General features: G+C 35.7%; 4 protein-coding genes across 4 annotated transcripts in view; 2 read left to right on the top strand and 2 right to left on the bottom strand.

Annotated features, from left to right (window-relative positions):
* Positions 1-4,928, top strand: part of LOC143183928 (disintegrin and metalloproteinase domain-containing protein 10) — a 53,826-nt gene extending 48,898 nt beyond the window's left edge. Inside the window, exon 18 of the mRNA XM_076385749.1 lies at positions 62-4,928. Coding sequence (XP_076241864.1) covers positions 62-871 — 810 coding nt within the window. The 3' untranslated portion in view covers positions 872-4,928. The remainder of the gene's footprint in view (positions 1-61) is intronic.
* Positions 4,929-4,999: 71 nt separating this feature from the next.
* LOC143183931 (uncharacterized) lies at positions 5,000-6,636 on the bottom strand. The gene is made up of 5 exons (XM_076385758.1): positions 6,270-6,636; positions 5,687-6,195; positions 5,427-5,624; positions 5,213-5,351; positions 5,000-5,140 (listed from the first exon to the last, which is right to left on the bottom strand). Exons 1-5 carry the CDS (start codon positions 6,520-6,522, stop codon positions 5,004-5,006), a joined length of 1,236 nt encoding a protein of 411 aa, XP_076241873.1. The 5' UTR covers positions 6,523-6,636; the 3' UTR covers positions 5,000-5,003.
* A 66-nt stretch (positions 6,637-6,702) lies between these two features.
* Positions 6,703-9,901, bottom strand: Abs (ATP-dependent RNA helicase abstrakt). Its single transcript, XM_076385947.1, has 10 exons — positions 9,574-9,901; positions 9,029-9,305; positions 8,609-8,954; positions 8,395-8,528; positions 8,164-8,320; positions 7,931-8,093; positions 7,553-7,853; positions 7,320-7,469; positions 7,067-7,249; positions 6,703-6,979 (listed from the first exon to the last, which is right to left on the bottom strand). The coding sequence occupies exons 1-10, from the start codon at positions 9,601-9,603 to the stop codon at positions 6,843-6,845; spliced, it is 1,878 nt and encodes a 625-aa protein (XP_076242062.1). The 5' UTR covers positions 9,604-9,901; the 3' UTR covers positions 6,703-6,842.
* Positions 9,902-14,254: 4,353 nt separating this feature from the next.
* Positions 14,255-24,016, top strand: LOC143184020 (cytoplasmic aconitate hydratase). Its single transcript, XM_076385945.1, has 15 exons — positions 14,255-14,276; positions 15,245-15,337; positions 15,944-16,110; positions 16,182-16,327; positions 16,534-16,927; positions 16,995-17,166; positions 17,472-17,689; positions 21,100-21,259; positions 21,406-21,626; positions 21,903-22,059; positions 22,128-22,363; positions 22,509-22,645; positions 22,791-22,938; positions 23,017-23,183; positions 23,301-24,016. The coding sequence occupies exons 1-15, from the start codon at positions 14,270-14,272 to the stop codon at positions 23,551-23,553; spliced, it is 2,676 nt and encodes an 891-aa protein (XP_076242060.1). The 5' UTR covers positions 14,255-14,269; the 3' UTR covers positions 23,554-24,016.
* Positions 24,017-24,102: the final 86 nt, after the last annotated feature.

Genomic DNA, 24,102 nt, shown 5'->3' with positions numbered 1-24,102 from the left:
GATAAAAAAAGCAAATAAAAGCGTAACTATAAAATATTAACGACCATTTCATTTGTTACAGGATGCATCAAAGAAGAAAAAACAGTCACAAGCAAAGAGGACGTCAGCGAACCCTAGCGAGGACTTCAGCAGAAAAAGATCAGCCGAGGCTACTGCTGTCGTGGTTCAAGACAAACGAAAGAAGACCCGAGATAAACAAAATTCCAGTAACAATGTGAGCAGCAGCGCAGACAGCGACAAGAGGAAGCGCAAGAAACAGCATAAGAAAGAAGTAATCGATTATTCAGCCATTCAAGCGGAAAAAGAGACAGAGCCAAACGCTGATGCTAAAAGCAAAGTTCGTTCTTGGTTGCTGGCGTCTTCTCAGTGTCAACCGGAAACGACTAGAACGAACGTGTCCGGTTTGCCGAAGAGCAAATCCACTCCTGTAGGTTTAACGAGTGCCGGTGCCAGGTTGCCACCGACTAGACAGGTCGTTGCCTCGAGAAGGCCCACGGAGCCGAGGGAAGTGAGACCTACGCCAAGTTCTGCGGTTCGAAAGGAAAGAGCGAAGCTGCAGGTCGTCTACAAACCTCCCTTCAAGTTCAGCGTGAAGCTACGAAAGTCGGAGAAAGTGACCCAAGTAGCTGGGCACGCTACGAACGCGTGCCACGCTAACGGAAGGCCGAAGCTTCCCAGGACAGGTGTTCTCCTGAGGACCTCGAAGAAGAAGGACAGGGTCAGAATTGGTAGAGCTAGGCAAATAGCGCCTACGGGAATTGGAAATAATACGGGTGATTTGCCCGACCCTGCCAATTCTGATCTGCATACTGTTCCTTCGGATCTGGAGGTACTGTTGTCCGAAAGTGAATTCCTCTTTTCGGATACGTGACCACGGCGCACTAGAGACAGCTGGGTCTTTTTATCGCGCGAGGACCTGTATCGATGAAGATGAAACCTGGTCCATTGAGAAATCCCGTCCGACAAAGTCGCGAGAAAATTCGTGTGGACATTCTTACATGCCATCAGATGACTCGACCTCGGTCTCACTAACAATAAAAGTATGAATATTGTATATCGTTGGTGAAATCGGATGTCGGAGCAACATAGATTAATATGACGGCTGTTGGACGTCTTTCCTTAAACGAGAAAAAGAATTGACGCAATCCCGAATGAGCTTCTTCCGTTCTACTGTGCTGGAATTTATTTTTTTACGGGTATGTGTAACGAGCAGCACGCATACACGTATTGCGTACGCTTTCGCTCTTTTTCACGTCTTCCTAGTAATTAAATACGACCGCCTGCGTCGTCGCTCGTATATGAGTGCAATGAACCGTGTTAATAATTCGCATTTTATGGAAGAATACAAGAGATAGGTATACAGAGAAACTCACATCAATGCTGGTTCAATGAGATCAAAGCCAAGTTTTCTTCTTCCAAAGAAAGGGGGCCAAACTCACTTTTAAAAGACTACAGTGCAATTATGTGGCGTCGACATACGCGTATATGGCAGAAGAATAAGTAACAGCACGGGACTATTTGCCTATGAAAAGAAGCAACAACAAACGCGCAGATATTTTGCTTTTCACAGCAACGTGTTACGATTCGTTTGCGATCGCAGCTCCATACAGGACGTACTGAAATGACGATACCATCCGAAAGAAGAGTTACAGCGCTGTCTCCCAAGATGATTATATCTTCTGTTTCCGAACATCATCACTGCCCCATCATTTTGTAATTGCCGTGACGAGTGACAGTGAACGAGATATTCAACAACGACAAGCCATGAATTTAGAGTAGCACTGTTAATCAAAGATGCCGAATGGATAACTCGTCTCCAAAGATCACGGTCTAAGATGTAATTTTCTTGGCAAACCAAACTATATTCTTCTCAGATGGTATCCCGTATTTTGGTAGACCTTATACGAGGTGCTTCAGATGTAGTCAGACTTTGGTATCGTATTCTACTACTTCCTAAAGATGAATAAAGTGATAAATAGGTCAGGAAACTTTATTTTTCGGAATATAAACGCTTTTTATTTGTGAAAGAATATTTTGGAAATGCTTGTAACTTACCTAAAGAAATTGCTGAAAATTATTTTCCTCTTCAATAGTACATACTTAGTATCGATGTTTCAGAAGTTGTTGAAGATGTTCAAAACATTTTGCTGTGTTTCAAAAATTTCTGGTGCACTCCGTCACATATAGAAAAAGTTTTGATAGTGTCATAATTCAATGCGTGATACTCATTTATGCGAAATTTCCTATGTTTATTGATCTTTTCTCATCCTTAAGGAGAGTTGAATACAATATCAAACTTTAGCTACCTATATCTGAAGCCCACTGTATAGTTTAAGGATCAGTGTTCGATCGATGCAAATGCCCAGTTGTATTTACAGAATGATAAGGTATACTTAAAGTTGTTGTTGTGTCGTGCGTACTATCGTACACTGGTGTTTGAAAATTGGGGAGGGGATCTCGCAGTCGGAAGAAAAGCTTTAGTTCTCCTGGCAATAATAGCTGTGGAAGAAACAGAAAGTCCGCAGGCAGTACAGCCTCCCGATGGCCTGATTAATCAAAAACTGATACTTCGTTACAGTCTTACAGTTTCCCGACAGATCATTTGTTTAATGTAATCTTGGCATCTTGCCTGCACTTACTGTTGACCTATAATCTACTATGCTCATGGTTCCTATTGCCGGCAACTCCTAATCATGGTGCAAACCTTGCCGGATTGTTTGCATTTCCAGTGAATAAGTAATGATAAAACTCGTTAATCTATTTATATTTTTGAGACTGTATAAAAGTACGAAGGAGAATCAATGACTCCGTGCTCCATTGAGTTTTCGTGAGTTTCATTAGTTAGACAGAAACTGTTAAAGCTTTTTATTGAATTCAAATAGTTTACCATTACTGCATGGTGCTATTAGTCGGTATGCTTACAGAGTTGAAACTACTTTGCGTCCATGAAACATTCCACGATCGCTTTAGATATTTTCGCGTGCAATTTTTGAGTTCAAGTTCCTCTCGAATCGCAGGTCACGCGTAAATTTTCTTTCCCCTGTTTGCTAACGTTAGCACGTTCACTTTAGAGAGAACTTTACGTCATAGATACAGTATGAGCTTTCTTGAACTCAATCGCCAAGTCCAAGAAGTTTTCTAAGTCCTTCTTCCCGTTCCGATAGCATTTACGATTTCGTGCGTTATAAAAGAAGAGGAAAAGCTTTGGCGAAACGTATTTATAAACTCGCGTGACTTATGTGTTTTAAAAAAAAAAAAGAAACTGCTTGTGTGTATCGTCGTGTTGAGCAAACAAAAGCTAGAACAAAATATTACAACACTTCGGAAAGTTTACAACCAGATTTGTTCACCTTCGATAGGATTGGACATTAGAGAGCAGAGGTGGGCAAATCACCTCTCGAATATTTATAGAAAGGACGATTCTATGAATCTAAATACTGCCAGACAATGAACTTTATAAAGAAAAATTTATATGCAGAGGATCCGCTGTGTCCTCTTGAATCGTGAAGGTACTTGCACATAAGAAGTTTCCAAGATGTGCTTCATTTGCTCACCTCTGATTAAACGGTAGATTATTACCGGAAACTATGAATAAATGAAAGAAGAATTCGCTTGTGTGTATACATACGTGCGTACGTGTACTCAAATCGTAAGAATATGTGATTCTATTATTACGTAAATTTATATAATATTACAAGTGTAGCTGCCACATGCGAATCGCATTCGAATCACTTTCTAATGGTAAGGTTCAATCAGAAAATGATGTTTTCAATTCGCACGTGACTAGTATTTAATTAACCCATTGGCCTAATATTATCTACATAATTAGAAGCGTCTTCTTGACAGGCATCGTTGATAATCGAGCCAACTGGTGCGACTAAAACTTACAGTTGATTCTAATTGTTCTTTGTTATCCGTTTCTTCGTCTTTCCGAATAAAAGTTACCGTAGACGTCGCGTTATTCGAACAATAATAACGCGGTAATTAAATAAATAGCGAATCAATGTAGGCGAATGGGTTGCGTAAGAAAATGTGATTTTACTTTTAAGACCAATCTGTGTTAAAAAATTCCAAAACTTCACAATCGGTTCTGAGCCAGTGGCCATGTCGTCTATCTTCGTTATCGCTAGATACTCGAACAGTTTTAAAGAATTTAGTATGTCGCAAAAACGAGTCATAGTTCAGAACCGTCCGTCGAGAACTCGACGAGTGAAGATTACAGATTCCATTGTAAGTTATAAGCAATAGTGGTATTAAGCATACAGCATATCCAGTTTAAAGTTCACGGTCATCCACTGAATAAGGATCTTACTAGGAGATTCAACTGGGAAAACGATGAAACAATCCCCATGATCTCAGGAATACGTTTCGCGAATCCATTTCAAAGCGTTATCGTTTCAGAGCAACGTTTTTAACAGTAGAGACTAATTTCCGTTTATCGTTGTGAAAATAATTAATTAACGAGATAGCTTCTAAACGACTATGGCGACTAGCCAATCACCGAAAAAAGTTAACGTTCATACTTGTAGTCATTCCTAACATTCGGGTGCTTCCCGTTTCGCTACTTAAGCCCCTCCTTTGTTCTAAGATTCTTTAAAGAAAAAGGAAGTAACGTTTGGTAAACTTCTTATTAATCGAAGGGGTGGAAAGTAGAAGATCCCTCGAGCAATTGCCTTGACTGTCCAAGAAAAATCTGGTCGGCGGAACAAGAGCAGTCAGTCGATTGTCCCCTGTCGATTTTTCAATACTGGACATGTCCAAGGTGAGACTGTTAATTTATCACGTACTTATATCCGATATAAGATGGGGTTGCTGTATTTTTACACGGACTTTGTACAAATAACGAGAGCCACGAAGGCCGCAAGAGCAACGCCTTCGCGTATCATTGTATATATCTGTATACCAATAAACAGACGTAGATATAATAATTCTGGTGTCTTTAAAACAGCTATAAATTTAGTAAATGAAATATGGGATAGAGAGATTGAAAAATAATTACGATTTTATGTACATATTGCTACACTTTCATTTTTATCGAAATGTCCTTCATTTGTAGCTTCAGATTTTCTCGGTACATTCCTTGAATATTGCATTTGGTTTCTTCTAATGGTTTCCCTCAATTCCATTCCATATTGCATCACTGAGAATAAAATGTTGTATAAATATCATTGCATCTTACATTTTACTGAAAGATAAAAATATTCTTGTGTACTTTTTTCACGACGAGCTTGCTCCTTTCGCTTCTCCTTTTCATCCACATTTCTTTGTTCCTCGGCTAAGTATTGTGCAAAAGCGGCATCAATTGCGTCTTCTTTTGCTTTCTTCTCAGCGATAACTTTCTGGTGTCTTACCTAGTATTCCACAAATTGTTATTTTTTTCTAACTACTGCTAACATGCAAGTAAAACAACTTGACTGTAATTTTACCATGTCTTGTAAAAGTTCCTTTGCAGAATGTTTCTTATCCAGCGCCAATTTAATCGCTTTATTTGTCAGTTCAGACTCTTTCTCCGCTAAATATAATTCACGACAAATATCCTCCCGCTCTAGCTTCTTCCGTTCTTCTTCCTTTAACTGTTTCGCTAGTTTATCTACCATAGCTTCCTTCACTGCAGAAATATCACTCTAAAAATAATATTAACGTTTTGATTTTGTAAAATTTTGTAAAATACTAATTTCTGTCCAACCTTCTTCTCAACTTCTTGCCTGTGCAAGGTTTCCTTCTCAAGGAGAATCCGTGAAGTTTCCTCGTGTTCTTGTTTAAGAACTTCCCTCCGCTTATCCTTCCAAAATTGTCTAGCCTTCAAGAAGGCATCTTTCTCAGCTTGCAGCAGAAGAGCAATTTTCTTCTTATACTTCTCTGCTTTTAAGTCCTCTTTCATGATCGTCTCCCCAACTTGTTCCATTATTTTCCGCTCACGATGCTTTTCCTCCTCTTCTTCGCGTTGCCTACGACGATTATCTATCATCTGGCTTTGCAAATCTTTTTTGTATTTTAATTTATTTTCTTCCCGCTTTTTTTTGTTCAAATCCTCATTCATATGCCATATATCGAATAATTTTAAACTCTCCAGCTCCTTTTCTCGTTTCTTTTCCTCGATCAATCTGGTCTGCAATAATTCTACATCAGAACTCGAAAGTAATGGTACCTTAGACCTCGCTTTCGTCTTTTTTATTTCTTCCTGTAACTCGTAATCTATATAAATAAAGTAATTTTTAATTAAATTATATTATAATGACATGAAATATGGAAACAATTCGTGATCTCACGTTTGCGGAGTGCTAATTCTTTAGCTAATCGCTGCGTTAGATCAAATTGCCGAACTTTCAATTCTGAGGCTTCCTTGATACGTTGGAGTTTTTCTGCTTCTGTCGTTTCCTTGCGTTCGAGATGCATCTGACGTAAACGTCGTTTATTATCGGATCTCATCAGCATTGCAGCCCGCCGATTTTCCATTTCGACAGCTTTCTGTTCTTTTTTATTTTTCTCTGATTCATCTTCTTCTTCATCTTGAATCATCATTTTGACTCAATTTGAAATTAAAAAAAAACTGATTTGTCGATAAATTTCCTCCTTTTACTTGTATATCATAATTGTTTACCAAACTTGTATCAAGATCATATAAACATAAGAGCATCATACATACAGATTTAAAACCTGAAAAAAAGGAATGTGAAAATATCGAAAGTACCATAATTCATTTTACATTTTATTGATTTACTAGCCACTGCTACAAATTAATAAAACTATTTACATATTTCTTTTGTCGTCAGTAATACAAATATGTTGAATTAGTCTAGAAAAATATATATGTACAAAATATTCGTTGCGAAGTAATTTTTTTAATAGTCGGCTGCATTACTAGCCAAGTAATCACGTCGTCCAATATTAGATGCCTGTTTGTTTTGAATGGCTTCCAGTTTCGGACACTCTGTGATTCTATGTCCAAGACCACCACAATAACTGCAACCACGTTCGTCTGAAATATAATAAAAACATAATAAATTCCGTTTTCTCTGAATAAAAAGTAACACTGCAATGTTTAGTTTAGCGTGAAATACTTCACCTCCCAAGTTGAGGTATTTCTCGTTCTCCGAGCAAAGCTCCAACAAAAATGGAGGAACTTTTTGTTTTGCTTCCATAAGTAAGTGTTTCAGATCGAGCAATACAGATTCGTCATTTGCTTTATTAATGAATGTTGTTGCTATTCCAGTTCGCCCAGAACGTCCAGTTCTTCCAATTCTATGCACTATGAAAGAAAATGTATTGTTTGAGTACTAAATCCCACCAATATAAATAATAATAATATAATTAAATACCATAATTTTCTACATCGTCAGGCATATCATAGTTTATAACGTGTTGAACGTCGGCAAAATCGAGACCCTTTGATGCAACGTCTGTCGCTACTAGCACGTCTTTTCGGCCTTCACGAAAAGCTTCCACAGACCGCGATCTCTCTTCCTGGTCTACAAAAGAAGCAGTTTAATAATTTAAATATTTAGGTGAAAACCTTGCAGGTTATTCTTTACTTATACAGAATCTTGCGCACCCTTGCCACCATGGATTGCCACTGCTTCGACACCTTTCAATAGTAAGTATTCGTGAATAGCATCTACATCTTGTTTTTTCTCTGCAAATATAAGTACTGGTGGTGGAGTTTTTTGTAAGCATTCTAAAAGGTATACAATTTTTGCTTCCTGCTTCACGTATTCAACTTCTTGCACTACGTTCATTGATGCAGCACCTGCACGACCCACGTTAATCGTAACAGGTTTTACTAAAGCAGATCGTGCAAAGTTTTGAATTTTCTTTGGCATAGTCGCAGAAAATAGTAACGTCTGTCTCTGACCCTGTGAAAAGTATATAATTTTAAAATATATAATATATATGTACAGTCATGCAGAATATCATTGTAAGTTACACATACCCTAAAGAATGAGAAAATTGTTCGCACATCTTCCTCAAAACCCATATCGATCATACGATCGGCTTCATCCATGCAAAGATATCTGCACACGCTAAGCTTCACCATCTTTTTATCTAACATGTCCATTAATCGCCCAGGAGTTGCTACCATGATATGTACTCCTCTGGAATGAACAGGAATATTATAACACAATAGAAAAAAATATGATCAAGGTATTCCAATAGTTCACATACTTATTAATAACTTCTAAAGATTCTGATACAGGTACGCCACCAATTGCTAAACAGCTACGTATTTCAGGACAGCCTGCTTGACGCAAACTATTCGTATAATGCCGTATGATATCGTAAGTTTGTTTCGCTAACTCTCGGGATGGACAAATGATTAACCCTATACAACAAACAAATACAGATTATGATTTATATATTTCATTTTCTGACTGTCAATATTGTAAATATTTATACCATATGGTCCTTCATTTCTTACAAATGGCATAGCTACTTCTTGCTCCAGGCAGAACATGATAATAGGTAAAACAAATACTAATGTTTTTCCACTGCCAGTAAAAGCAATACCAATCATATCACGTCCAGACAATCTGCAATATAGTAAACAATTTTATTGTATAAAGGATAAATAAGGGATGTATTAGGTTATATTAGCTACTGATTTACTAACACAGTAGGTATTCCCTGAACTTGAATTGGTGTGGGTTTGACAATGCCCTTTTGCTCTAAACCATTTAAGATTCCTCTGTGAAACTTCATTTCTTTGAAACTCTTTAAAGGTGGTGGAACATCATCTCCTTCTACTAAAATTCTAAGTTTTCTTCTAACTCTCTCATGCCTTGCTTCTCCTAGAGCAAGAACTGCCCTTGGCGGCCTCCAGCTGGTTTTTATTGGATCTTCATACTGAATACCTTTAGCTAATTCTGCCACACCCATCAAGGCTTTATTTTCTGCCACACTCTCTAAAATTTTTTCTTCTTCTTTCAGCTGTTTTTCCATAGCACTTTCCTTCTTGGCTGAAACATTATATTATTTAGTTGATTTAAACTGCAATTACAATTAGTAAATAGATATTTATATGTATATGTACCTTCAGCTAGCTTCTTCAACTCAGTATGTTGATCCAAAAGAGAAATATTAGATTTTCTTCCCCATACTTGTCCATCATCATCGTCTGCATCATCTTTCTCATTCTCACTGCTACTTTTACCAATAATTCCTGTAGCAGCTTCATCTTTGAGCTGTCCAAGTTTACCCAACTTGGCTAGTTGTTGTTTTTTACGTTCTTTTACAGGTACATAGGGTACGTAATTATCATCTCCTTCTAATGGACTACCTTCCTTTTCTTCTACTTCTCTTCTATATCTCTATAAATATTAGAAATATATATATTGTAATGTGATATAGGTTAGTAAAGAATATACATAGATATACTACTATCCAGAATTTAAAAGCAAAAATATTTTTTAGTTGTATAAATATTTCCTTGTTAATAAATTGAAAGTAACTATACATAAGAAAACTTTATTCTATAACATCTTGAATGTAATAAAACATCTGTAACTAGAATTTATATGATTTTACTTAACTGCTTTCAAACTTCTAGATGGTATTGTACAAAAGTTGTGTACTAACCTTACTAAGAACTTCTTTGTCTTGTGCCATTATTATAAACTTATTGAAGAATGCTTTGTGAAAGAATGCGTGAATTATTAATTCAGAAACTTATTTCTTAACATTATTAAAGTATGAAACAGTAATACACGAAGGTAAACAATGTGTTAACCTATACACAAGATGCCTTGTATAAAAATATTATTTTGGTACACATTTAATAAGTTAATATTTTATAAATATCTTTCCTAAAATTTCTTGATTGACTAAGCCACCAATGTAATTTTTAAGATTACTTGTCAGATGTCATTTACAATTTGTTTACATTCACTTCTCTAAACTATGATGTAGTGTAGAAATACGTGGACGAGGAAGATACCGAATGCCATCTTTTTCGTTCTGTATTCATTGGAGAAAGTGGCGGTGGCGGTATTGTTCAATTGAAGTGATTGGCAGCATATTAGGTGTTTCGGCAGAAACTCTCATTCCTTCTTCAATTTTGTATTTGATAAAATATTTTCGTCTATCTGTAATTTAATTCTCAAACATATTTCAACAATAACATTTCTCGAGTGTTTTCTAATGCTCTTTAGAGCTGTGTGTAAATAAGGACTCTACATTATGCAAGCCACATCACTCCACACTATTACATACTACTCCAGACTACTTCCAACTACTCCACACTACACTGTACGACTTCATATCGCTCCATATTATTTCACAGTACACCATACCATTCCATACTACTTCATTCCACTCCATACTACTCCATACCACTCCATACTATTTCACAGTACACCATACCATTGCATAATACTCCATACCAATTCCATACTACTCCATACTACTTCCAACTATTCCACACCACTTAATACTACCACACCATATTACTCCATACTATTCCATACTACATCATACTACTCCATACTACTCCATACTATTCCATACTACTCCATACTACTCCATACTACTCCATACTACTCCATACTACTCCATACTACTCCATACTACACCATTCTACTACTCCATACTGTTCCGTATTACTCCTAATTGTTCCATATTACTCCATACTTCTCCACACATCATCAAACTACTTCAAGGTTCTAGAAAAATAGAACTATCAAACCAATATTTTCCTAAAATTTCTAAAATTGCTCCTCGCGAAACTGAGAATTGTCAAGTGGCGCCATCTAATAGTCACAGTCGGTACTAAAATAAGAAATTTTATTTTTAGTTCCAACTTGCACCGCTAGATGGCACCACTTGTCAATTCCGAAAATGCTCCTCGCGAAAATGGGAATTGACAAGTGGCGCCATCTAGCGGTGGACACATGGAACTAAAAATAAAATTTCTAATTTTAGTTCCGACTTTCACCGCTAGATGGCGCCACTTGTAAATTCCGAAAATGCTCCCCACGAAAATGGGAATTGACCAGTGGCGCCATCTAGCGGTGGACACATGGAACTAAAAATAAAATTTCTAATTTTAGTTCCGACTTTCACCGCTAGATGGCGCCACTTGTAAATTCCGAAAATGCTCCCCACGAAAATGGGAATTGACCAGTGGCGCCATCTAGCGGTGGACACATGGAACTAAAAATAAAATTTGTAATTTTAGTTCCGACTTTCACCGCTAGATGGCGCCACTTGTAAATTCCGAAAATGCTCCCCACGAAAATGGGAATTGACAAGTGGCGCCATCTAGCGGTGGACACATGGAACTAAAAATAAAATTTGTAATTTTAGTTCCGACTTTCACCGCTAGATGGCGCCACTTGTAAATTCCGAAAATGCTCCCCACGAAAATGGGAATTGACAAGTGGCGCCATCTAGCGGTGGACACATGGAACTAAAAATAAAATTTCTAATTTTAGTTCCGACTTTCACCGCTAGATGGCGCCACTTGTCAATTCCCATTTTCGTGGGGAGCATTTTCGGAATTTACAAGTGGCGCCATCTAGCGGTGGACACATGGAACTAAAAATAAAATTTGTAATTTTAGTTCCGACTTTCACCGCTAGATGGCGCCACTTGTAAATTCCGAAAGTGCTCCCCACGAAAATGGGAATTGACCAGTGGCGCCATCTAGCGGTGGACACATGGAACTAAAAATAAAATTTCTAATTTTAGTTCCGACTTTCACCGCTAGATGGCGCCACTTGTAAATTCCGAAAATGCTCCCCACGAAAATGGGAATTGACCAGTGGCGCCATCTAGCGGTGGACACATGGAACTAAAAATAAAATTTCTAATTTTAGTTCCGATTTTCACCGCTAGATGGCGCCACTTATAAATTCCGAAAATGCTCCCCACTAAAATGGGAATTCACAATTGGCGCCATCTAGCGGTGAGGACCCCGAACTAAAATAAAATTTCTTATTTTAGTACCACCCCTTCACCGCTAGATGGCGCCACTTGTGAATTCCCATTTTTGCGAGGAGCATTTTCGGAATTGACAAGTGGCGGCATCTAGCGGTGGACACATGGAACTAAAAATAAAATTTCTTATTTTAGTACCAGCCCTTCACCGCTAGATGGCGCCACTTGTTAATTCCTACTTTCGTGAGGGGCAATTTTCAGAATTTTTGGGAATTAGCAAGTGGTGTCATCTAGCGGCGAATATCAGGAACTAAAAATAATATTTCTTATTTTTGTTCTGACGTGCATCACTAGATGGCACCACTTGGAAATTCCAAGTTCCTCGAACGTCAAATATTCAAAATTTTCGAAAATTTAAGTTCTATGAGGAGCTAGACTCAAAATCTGTTAGGTTTCAATTATAGCACTAAGTGGCAATCTGTGTGGGGTAGTGTTTTGTCGTACTGCTGTAGAACAGTACTTGAGTAGAGGTTTTGTGAAATAGGGCTGTGGATTAGTACTGTGAAGTAGGCCTGAGTAAAGGTGTTGAGGAGAGTAGTGTGGAGTAGTATGGTGTAGGTTGTAATAATATGGAAGAGTGTCGAGTAGTATGGTGTAGGATGGAGTAATATGGAATATCATCGAGTAGAGTTGAAATGAGTATTATGTAATGATTGGTTGTGTAAAGGAGTGAAGAATAATGTAGTATAGTGTTAGCAGCTTTGTGTAATATGAAGAAATGTAACATAATGTAACTTACAGATGATATTTCTCACTGCAAGATAACTCGGACATGTTACTGTGGGGAATAACCTTAATGACGCTGAACGATCTTTCGAAGATTTTGTTCGAAGATCCAACCTTCGTCCCATCATTATCGACTTCGACTTGTATCTAACTTTAGGTTTTGGCCAAAATGAAGGTAAGTATCAGGAGATCAGGAGAACATAATACCAAAAGAAGTATGTCGAGTTCTTAGTCCTCACTAATATCTAACTATAGCTTTTGGCCAAAATAAAGGTAAATATCAGGAGAACATGATACCGAAAGGGGTATCTTGAATTCTTAAGTCTTCCCAATATATAACATTAGCATTTAGTTAAAATACATAAACAATGTATTCTTACAAAATGGTGCGAATCAAACGCTCAAAGATGACTAAGCTCTATACCGTGTCCAGTTATACGTACAGATCAGTGGAATTAAGTCAAAAAATACATATAAAAAAATATGTATATAAGTATAGCTAGGATTAAATTTGGGACCAAAGTTCAGATGGACTGATAATTATTAACACATAAAATTTTATCATTGTTTGTAGATAGTGTTATAGGTAATGCTAAATTATGACGATATACCTACAAACTATCGCACAAATTAAGAAGTACAAACATACATATAAATCATGAAAATTTAATTAAGAATTTGTAGCTTAAGCTGTAAATAATGTAATGTAAATTGAATGTATTTGTTGCCTTCTTAACTGACATTTATGGATATACACGCACTGAAATATTAGAGATACATATTCATATGCATGATTAATTTAAATTTCTGGCATTATGTCTATGAATAAATCTTCAAAATACTGGTAGTACAATTTTTAAACATCTGTTTTTTACTATTTTTTATGAACATGTGGTTTAAATAAAGTGTTACTGTGAAGGAGAGAAATTGTTTGTAATTTTTTTTTATACTGAAAATACAAGTTGTTCGCATAAGTTTTTACATAACCTACATATAACCTGTATACATATTTAACCTTAAATTATGTCATTTTATTTCACGACCATAAGTATACTTTACATGAATGGCAAAAGTATTAACGCAAATACAGAACAAAGCATTAAAAAAGAAAATAAGCCGCAAAATTTAGCAGTTTAAATTGAAATAAATTTTTAGTATTGATTGAATCCTAAACACGCGCTTTAATTCAAATTTCAAGCGACCTATCAAACAATAATTTCACGTGCATCTTTTCTATGCATCGCTTGAACTTGGCTTGAATTAGGGTAGGGGAATCTCCTCCACCACTCTTTTTACCCATGAAGGAATAAAATATCTGACATATAAAATAAATATAAAATACAAAATATGTAACGTATATACTTAAAGTAAAATGTCTACTCTTTTACTGACGAGTATGAAATTCTGCATAATTGCTCTTTAAGTCCCGGTAAGAAATTCAAGCTATGAAATTAAAGCTCATTTGAATTCGTAGCACGTATATATGAATACACATATTTGATTATGTCATGGAAGCCTGATTTGCAACAGGAAAGTACGCAAAATTTGTACCACCCTATATAATAATATCATCATAAGCGAACTGGACGACGTGACTGCTGTAGTGACAATCATGGCTGGTAAGTATGAGGATTCGTTTTATTTGCGCTTACTAATTTTAGGAATAACTTCTAGATAAATAAGCAATTTAATAAATACTGTCATTCACTTACTCTTACAATTCTGTATTCTTTAATAAAATCAAAGTGTTGCACTGTCCATGAATAGTACAATACTTATAAGATATTACATATTTAGTGGCCTAATTTAAGAAAAGATTAGAAAAAGACAATTTCCACAATTCTATATTTTTGGATTATTTATCAGAGATAACATACGAGAATGTCGAATTTATTGTCACCTTGACATGTTTTTCCAAAAAGAGTTAAATTTAAGAAACGAATGTGACAAAAGTCACAGTGCAATTATGACACCTGTTACGTTTGACAAGTGTATTGTGCCGATTTATTTTGACTTTTCATTTGTTTTAGAACGATTTTTCTGAAGTTTCTAAACGCGCGCATTAATTTCTTGTAAATCGACTTGAATAGTATAGTACATAATTTAATTTTAGTTTCTTCATTAATTATCATATTGTCATAAGTTCGTAACAAATAAAACTATTTTATTTGTGGAAAATCCTTATAATTTTGATACTTCGATGAATTAGATTCTATTAATTAACCTTTCTATAATTAATGAAGTCATGAGGAATGGAAAGAAATGTGTACTTTTTATATGTACTAAAGTCTTAATTATGATACGTAGAGCAAAAAGTAATGCCAATAAGTTTCAGTAATTTGTGTACTCAACCAATTAATATTATCTGTTGTTGTATATTCCAAGAAATAGTTAAATGAAATTGTCACATTTATCTGTCATATTGCAAAATATTTTTCAGCTGGGTATACAAATACTTTTCTGCTATAAATAAAACTGGCTTCTGATAAAATATTTTTACATATGATTTTATTAAAGTAGTGCTTGAGTTAAACTACATAGAAAGGCATTAATTCCGATATAAAAGATGGATGTATTCTTTTTTCAGGCGATAATCCATATAATAAACTGCTGAAAACTATTAAAGTTGGAACTAAGGAATATAAATATTATGATGTTACTAGTTTTGGAAACAAATATGGTACGTATCTATATATATACAAAATTTATAGCAATTCCACTATTGCTAAAGACATTATATATTTATGTAAATCTATGTAGACACTTTTAGAGTTAACATTTAAACATACATTTATTATTATTATTTCATTCACTGTTCTAGACTTTCACCTATTACAATCTTAAGTGTGTGTATAGCGGTGACTTAAAATTAATAATTATTTTATACAGTTTAACATTTTGTTTTGCTATTTTATACATTTAAAAATATGAGTAAAAAAGTATGTGCAAATATGTGAAAGCATATTAATGCTAACTTATTATGTATACTACACACCTATACAATTTTCTTTTCAATGATATATTCTATAATTCTCAACTTATAAATTAATTTTGGGATTGATCTTAGTCTCATTGCAAATTTAAACATACATTTAAGTATACATTGCCAGATATAAAAATAATTAATAACATAACATTGTATATATAGTTTCACATTAACATTTACAATAAATATTTTGATAAAATGTAAATTTCAATTATCAGTTATCATAAGTGGAAATCATGGATATATTAAAAATATTTGGTATGAAATGTCATAAGTGATAAAATCAATGGTCTTTTACAGACAGATTACCTTATTCGATTAGAGTACTTTTGGAAAGTGCTGTTAGAAACTGTGACAATTTTCAAACAAGAGAACAGGATGTTGAAAGCCTTGTGGACTGGGAAGCAAAACAGGCCCAAGAAGAGCCAACAGAACTATCTTTCAAGCCAGCTAGGGTAATATTACAGGTACGATTCAAGTTATAAATGTTGGCTAAGTATTTACCATTATTCTTATTTGTAAATTCTGTTTTAAATAGGACTTTACAGGTGTGCCTGTAGTTGTGGATTTCGCAGCCATGAGAGATGCTGTCAAAAAACTAGGGTCTGACCCAAACAGAATAAATCCTATTTGTCCATCAGATCTTGTTATTGATCATTCTATACAAGTAGATTTTATTAGAAGGTAAATTATTCTTCCTATTTTGTTTCATATTATAAAAATTGAAGAATGAAGTAGACATTTCAACGAAAATTATTACATGACAATCAAAGTTCAAAGGACGTTTAGAGTTAAAACAAGTGTAAAGATAACGAGCTTCTGTTAGAAAATGATAATTAAATACTAAGTAACAAAACTAACACTGTTTTAATCAAACTATCTTTTCCTAGCAATGATGCTTTGAGAAAGAACGAAGAACTTGAATTCGAAAGGAACAAAGAACGATTTATGTTCTTGAAATGGGGAGCTAAAGCATTTGAAAACATGTTAATTGTACCTCCAGGAAGTGGAATCATCCACCAAGTGAATTTAGAATATTTGGCAAGAGTTGTATTCGATACTAATGGCATGGTCTACCCGGACAGCGTAGTTGGAACAGATTCCCATACAACTATGATCAATGGACTTGGAGTCATTGGTTGGGGTGTTGGAGGAATCGAAGCTGAAGCTGTTATGCTAGGGCAAGCAATGTCAATGTTAGTGCCAAAGGTTGTAGGATATAAATTAGAAGGATCTCTAAATCAATACGCTACTTCAACAGATCTTGTTCTAACAATCACGAAGGTAGGACTTTCAATACTAATCCCACATATGTACCAGAAGTGACATGTATATATCGCTATACTTGCAGCATCTACGTCAAGTTGGAGTAGTTGGCAAATTCGTAGAATTCTATGGACCTGGCGTGTCCCAATTGAGTATCGCCGATCGTGCTACGATATCAAACATGTGTCCAGAGTATGGTGCAACAGTTGGATTCTTCCCAGTCGATAAACAGAGTTTGGCATACCTGAAACAGACAGGTAAAAGCAGTAATATCCAAAAATTTAAGACCACTGGGCCACATATTATTTATTTCGATTTACTGTAACTTTATGAAAACAAGTCGTACAACAACTTTTCTAAAGTAATTTTAAAAGGGTAAATCCTCTACTTTTTTATTTCTAAGTTGAATTTCTTGGAAAATGTTACTTTCTGCAAATTTACAACAATTTTAAAAAATAATAATGTTTTCACCTAGTAATATTAAACTTCTGTCCACTACTGTACATTCTTAAACAGAAAAATATATCAAAACTTCGTTAACCCATACAAATTTATCTTGTAGGCAGATCCGACGAACATATTAATGTAATTGAGAAGTATCTGAGTACTGTACGAATGATGAGAAACTACGATGATGAAAGCCAGGATCCTGTGTTTTCACAAGTGGTTTCCTTAGACCTAGGATCGGTGGTGTCCAGCGTCAGTGGTCCAAAAAGACCACACGATCGTGTCTCCGTCGCGGATATGAAGGCCGACTTCAGACACTGTCTTACCAATAAGGTAAGAATCATCTAAAAATTATTCTCGCATGATTAAAATAGAAATTCATCTCACCGACGTCCCAGTGTAAATTGTGCAGGAGCTTTGATGGTCATGACAGTGCAGAGCGATGATCAGTTAGTACTCGTATGGGACAAACATAACCCAGTGACGATCAGTTATCCCCGTCAAACAGGATCACGTTTATCCCATGCTGTACTTGCATGGTCGTGCTGACGAAAGTGCTGTTTACGTGTCGAAGCGTGAAAGTGCTGGTCCCATTCATGGCGAAAGAGCATAGAAGAATCCCAGGTAACTACTGCTGTGATATGAGTCTGAAATAGTAACACATCACAGCAAGAGTTCCTCCGGACTCTTCCATCTAGAAGTGAGTGTTGTTTGGTAGCGTGTGTCCAAAGCAAAACCTTGTGATTGTAGTCCCATGAAAGCAGCAAGAAGAATAAAATTACCTTGCTTATACTTTGAAGTGTCGCAGTGCTCGAAGAGGGCAATCCATGATGATGTGTCTCGAACATTTTGCCTTGCTGATCTAGCTTTATGGTCTTTCGATTCACCATACAGTTAGATCACCAAAGAAAAATAAACGGGACGATAGATAAGATGCTGTTGAATCTTGACAGTAGTCCCCTCGTTGTTGATCACTCTTGCTATCGAGGACGAGTATTTCGATCTAGTCACGATTTTACTCTAACGTTTCACTAGACGAATACTTCGTCCCTAATAACAAGATCTCGATAGTTGAGCAGTTCGATGACACAGCGTGGTAGAGATTCGAAGAACAGGGGCGGACATTGGATGAATCCTACCCGGTGAGGCTATTATTTCAACCACACCGGACGAGATTTCATCCGACAGCAGCCTCCATTATCCTGCACAATCCGTAGAATAGTTCTGTGGACGAAATCTTCTTTGACTGGACGTTGCAGGATTCCACGAAGACCAGGAAGATGCTTGACTGTTCGTAGAAAATAGAAAAAATTAAACCGAGTATTCTTCTTTAAAGAACTTTAGATCACTGAGAGGCTGTGAGAATTCGCACCAAGAGAGGAACTCTTGGACAGGCCTGATTTCGGAGAACTTTCACTGCTATACTAGACTTACAGAAATGCAAGAATTGCACTTTCGTTTTGACAACGACGTCGACTATGATTTACCGAACGCACTGCTAATTGTATACTGATGACCTTCCGCGCTCGTCAGGCGACATTTATACGTACCTGAGCCCCCCTCCCCTTGGTCAAGTACGGCAGGCCATCCTTCGTCGACCTAGTAAATGTTTCACGAACTTCCTAACGCGTTCAGGTAGATGATGAGGATTTTCTGTCTTCGAATTAAACACATATATTATTTCTTAGCAAATAATAATATTATGCATTGTTTTAAAAAGCATCTAATTTATATTAACATAGATTGAAATGAGCTTAGATAAATATATGAAACATTTTCAAGCATTTACAAAATGAAGAAAATTGAATATTTCTTTGTGTTTAAGCTACATTAATTTAAAGAATTTTGCTTGAAGTTTTAGAGATTGTTCGTATACGAAGATATATTTATAGAAAATAATCCAGGAGAACGTTTCAATAATTATAGATTATTGTTATTTCAATGGAGGAAATGAGAAGCTACATGTCAGAGTGAATTCAAAACGGTACTCCGAGTAAACGTGATGAAGCGACAGTGTGCGCTTTGCGATTTTAAAAACACGGGATCGATCGATTTCTATTGAAAGATGTTCAACATCGGAATCGCGTTACTGTGCTATCATAGCAAGGACATTTGCTGAAAACTCATCCACGTGAATCACAGAGAGCTGACGTTCCTTCGGCGTGAAATTCAACGCTCTTTTGTCATCAATTTTTTTGGAGTTCACCAATGATCTAGACAGAATAGAAATTGCTCGACTTTTTCTTTAAATACTTTCTCGCAAGAGATCCTAAAATTAAAAGAACGTTATTCAATCTTAAACTACAATTTTTTGTCTATAGAACTTATCAAAATTTATTTAGAAGGTACAGAATTATTTATCTAAACTTCTTACTTCTCAGAAATTTTCTCTTTACCTTGATAATCGTGTGAAATTTATTAATAAGCAATAACTTTTCAGAACTTACGTTCTTTGACTTGAAAAACGTTCAAGATTAAATAAATCGATTAAAGGATCGAGTGTATCACCAGCGATCGTGATTGCTTCGAAAGGAAATGGAAATTATTTTATATACGTACCATGAACGATCGATCGATCTTAAATTTCGCGAAGAACGTGAGCGACTGTCTTCGATGAAACCGCGAACGTGTCGTGTGCGAACCCTGTTAAAATTGCTGATACAACAGCCATTCGTTTTGCGAAGCTCACACATTTTATTGCAAACCGTGTCTTGCGTGCCAGATATTCGCCTGCGCTTCGAATTGCAACGATTGCTCTTTACCATGATGTTAACTAGTTCCGTTAGTATCAATATTTTACACTCACAGCCATCCCCAGAAATCAGTATTTCTATTAGTTATTATAAATAATGTTTTAATACACGTAATAGACTATCTGGGAGCCGTTAGACGCCCGTTACGGTAAATGTTCATTTCTATGGGGGTTCCTTCTGCTCCCCTAAATTATACCCATTTTACTACATGCAAAAGAATGAGGAAATAACAGTTCTCAAGGTGCCATAGAATTGGTGAAAGCAACCCTCGATGCGAGGGAAAGTCCGCGCGATGACGTTAATGGTCTAATTGCCCAAAACAATGCGTACCCTTCGCAGGTCAGGGAATATCCTTGGACAGTCAAGCGTCGACTTCGATAATCCTCCAAGAAGTAATACCTGCAAATAGTCCTACGAAGAACGTTTCAAGAATTCAAGCGTTTTTGCACATCTTTTAAAAATATCTTTTAGTCTGTATGCATACACATTTTAACGAATATCAAAGGAGAGATTGTATTGAGCGAACGATAAGATAATTGTATCTTAAAGTCGATAATGTTTTTGTACTGCGAGTATTGAGTGTTGAATCAAATGCAGAAATGCTGGACTTACGATATGAAAATGCTTCGTCAGCGAATCATTCGTCGGACAATGAATTGTAGACGAAAAGAGGTCGTTCACATTCTTAGGTCATCAAACTTTCGTTGCATGGAATAATTCGGATGTATTTCTATGAAAAAGTGTATGAGGAAATTTTCCCTTTAAGAAACATATTCCTGGTACTAATTCTCCTCAGCGTTTATTATCTATTTCATGTTATAAAATTTAATACTTATGAATTATTATGCCACCACAGATATAGATTTTCGTTCGAATAGAACTTTTGTTCATATAAATTACAAAATAGTTATAGAAAAAATGTTTGTAACATTTGAATCCATTTTGAAATTACCAGAGTATACATTATAGACAAGTAATTCTTGCTTCCAGGTAGGGTTCAAGGGATACGGCCTAAGTCCTGAAAGGGTAGATGCCGTAGGTATGTTCGAATATGGGGGCAAGGATTATAAGTTGAGGCACGGCTCAGTGGTTATCGCAGCAATCACTAGCTGTACTAATACAAGTAATCCCAGCGTTATGCTTGGAGCAGGTAAAGGAAGTTTTTATATATAAATGTCTGCTGAAAATGAAAAATTAATTCTCTAGGGAAATCTTTTACAACATACTCTAGTTAGGTATTAAGCACACTTAATGTATTATCATTTACATATAACGCAAACATTAATTAAATTATAGGTCTCCTAGCAAAGAAGGCTGTCGAAGCTGGTCTAACAGTAGCACCTTATATTAAGACATCTCTATCTCCAGGATCAGGCGTGGTTACATATTATCTAGAATCAAGCGGAGTAATTCCTTACCTCTCAAAATTAGGTTTCGATACTGTCGGTTATGGTTGTATGACTTGTATTGGTAATAGTGGCCCTCTCCCTGATGTCATTGCTGAAACCATTGAAAAGGTAAGAAACTGTAAAGTTTTTCTAAAATGAATAGGCTCACAGTGACTGCCAAATAACTTGTTAAATTTAGGATAATTAGAGAATACATCTGATTGAAAACATTGCTGTTGAATAAAATAATGTTGTTACAAAGAAAATTTTGATTATAAAACTATTCTTATGATTCATTAACCGTAAATGTAAAGAATGTAAAGGAATTGTATGGTATAATTATGGTATGAGAAATATGACGGCACACCTTCAGTGCTAATGGCCATTATTTTTTGTTGAACTTAGAATGGACTGATATGCTGTGGAGTCTTATCTGGAAATCGAAATTTCGAAGGCAGAATTCATCCCCTCACGCGGGCGAATTACCTGGCCTCGCCACTGCTAGTAATCGCTTATTCCATTGTAGGAACCGTAGATATAGACTTTGAAAAGGAACCATTAGGTAAAAAGCCATTCCCTTCCAAACAAAATGACTCATAAACTTGGCAATATAATATTACAAACTCTTAGGTCGTCGAGCGGACGGTACTCCAGTAATGCTTCAAGATATCTGGCCAACTAGATCGGAGATTCAGGCTGTAGAACAAAAATATGTGATTCCAGCTATGTTTAAAGAAGTTTATAGTAAGATAGAAAAGGGTAGTGCTGATTGGGCAAATCTGACAGCTCCTGAGAGTAAATTGTACCCTTGGGATCCATCCTCTACATATATTAAAAATCCACCTTACTTTGACACTTTGCAAAAGGTAAAATAAAAATGTCTGTATCTATTACTTTTTTAAAATCTTGTTTACAGACATTTTATTTTTTAATTTTTATTGACTTTTATTGACTTCTATTTTTGCTCGTAAATAATATATTGTCTCTAAGTCTATCTTAATTTTATTACAGGAAATGCCTAAAATACAGTCAGTGAGTAAAGCTCGGGTTCTTCTGAACCTTGGCGATTCTGTTACGACAGATCACATTAGTCCAGCTGGAAGCATAGCGCGTAATTCCCCAGCTGCACGATACCTTTCTAGTCGCGGGTATGTTTGAAATGCAGCTAAAAACATATAACAAGATGTCTCACTAAACTATTATAAATAACTCTCCAAAAATGAATTCTTCAGCACTTCTTCATCTTAACTTTATTTTATATAATTATTAACTACGATTCTTTTTCATTCCTAGATTAACGCCTAAAGAATTCAATTCCTATGGATCACGCAGAGGCAATGACGCTGTAATGGCCAGAGGTACATTCGCCAATATTCGATTACTGAACAAATTTATTGGAAAACCTGGACCACGAACAATTTACATTCCTACTAAAGAGGAGGTCAGTCGAGAACTTGAGATCGAATCAAATTAAATATGTAGTATTCTGGTATATTAATTATTATTACGTTATTCGTAGATGGATATCTTCGATGCAGCAGAAAAATACGCGAAAGATCAGACGCCTTTAATCCTTCTTGTCGGTAAGGAATATGGTTCTGGATCTTCTAGAGATTGGGCAGCGAAAGGACCTTATCTTCTTGGAATTCGTGCAGTTATAGCAGAATCTTACGAAAGGATACATAGGTAACTATAGTCATAGCTTGGTTAAATATTTTTCAAGACAATTCAGAGCTTCCCTGACGTTCGAGAAAATTTTACGCTCGGTAATAATACTTTATTGCCATTGCTGTAATATTTCAGGTCGAATTTAGTGGGTATGGGTATTATTCCGCTGCAATACCTACCTGGACAAAACGCAGAGTCCTTAGGCCTGACCGGTTATGAAGTATATGACATAGCTATTCCTGAAAATTGCCAACCAGGACAAAACGTTACCGTTACCACGGACAATGGCAAGAAATTCGATGTTCTCGTACGATTCGATACGGAAGTAGATTTAACATACTTTAAGCATGGTGGTATTCTAAACTATATGATTAGAAATATGCTCTGATAGAATTTTAATAGCGAAATACAAGTTATTGTATCGTGAAACGTTACTTAATGGAATACTTAATCTTGGGATTGAATTCACAAAATACATATACTGTTTGATTTTATCGGGATCTGTTTAACAGATGTATAATATGTATCGAACGAGATATAATGTTTCTTTGATATGAAATTGTAAAAGATACGAAGGAATAGGGATTTGGAACGTTATTGCATAAATATATTTATTTCTGCGTATTACAAACCTCTTTAATTAACATAGTTTAAATTAAATAAACTATTACGTAAGAAAGTTCGAAGTCATATGACAATAGCGTCACGTGTTACAAGTTGTAAACATGGTCTTATATTTTGTTAACTATCCTTTTACATAAATTGTGCTTATAATTGTTATAGTATGACATGATTTTATGACCTATGACTGAAATTTTCAAATACTTCGAATAATTAAATATTTCAGTTTATATGAATTATACTTTCTACTATTATAAAAAAAATTCTTTTTAATTATCCTTTCCTGACTTTGTAGCCATTCTATGTACTCCAGTTT

The sequence above is a fragment of the Calliopsis andreniformis genome, chromosome 9 (assembly GCF_051401765.1).
Source record: "Calliopsis andreniformis isolate RMS-2024a chromosome 9, iyCalAndr_principal, whole genome shotgun sequence".
Lineage (NCBI taxonomy): Eukaryota > Metazoa > Arthropoda > Insecta > Hymenoptera > Andrenidae > Calliopsis > Calliopsis andreniformis.
Note: the sequence above shows the minus strand (reverse complement) of the source record. Positions and strands in the feature narration are given on the sequence as shown.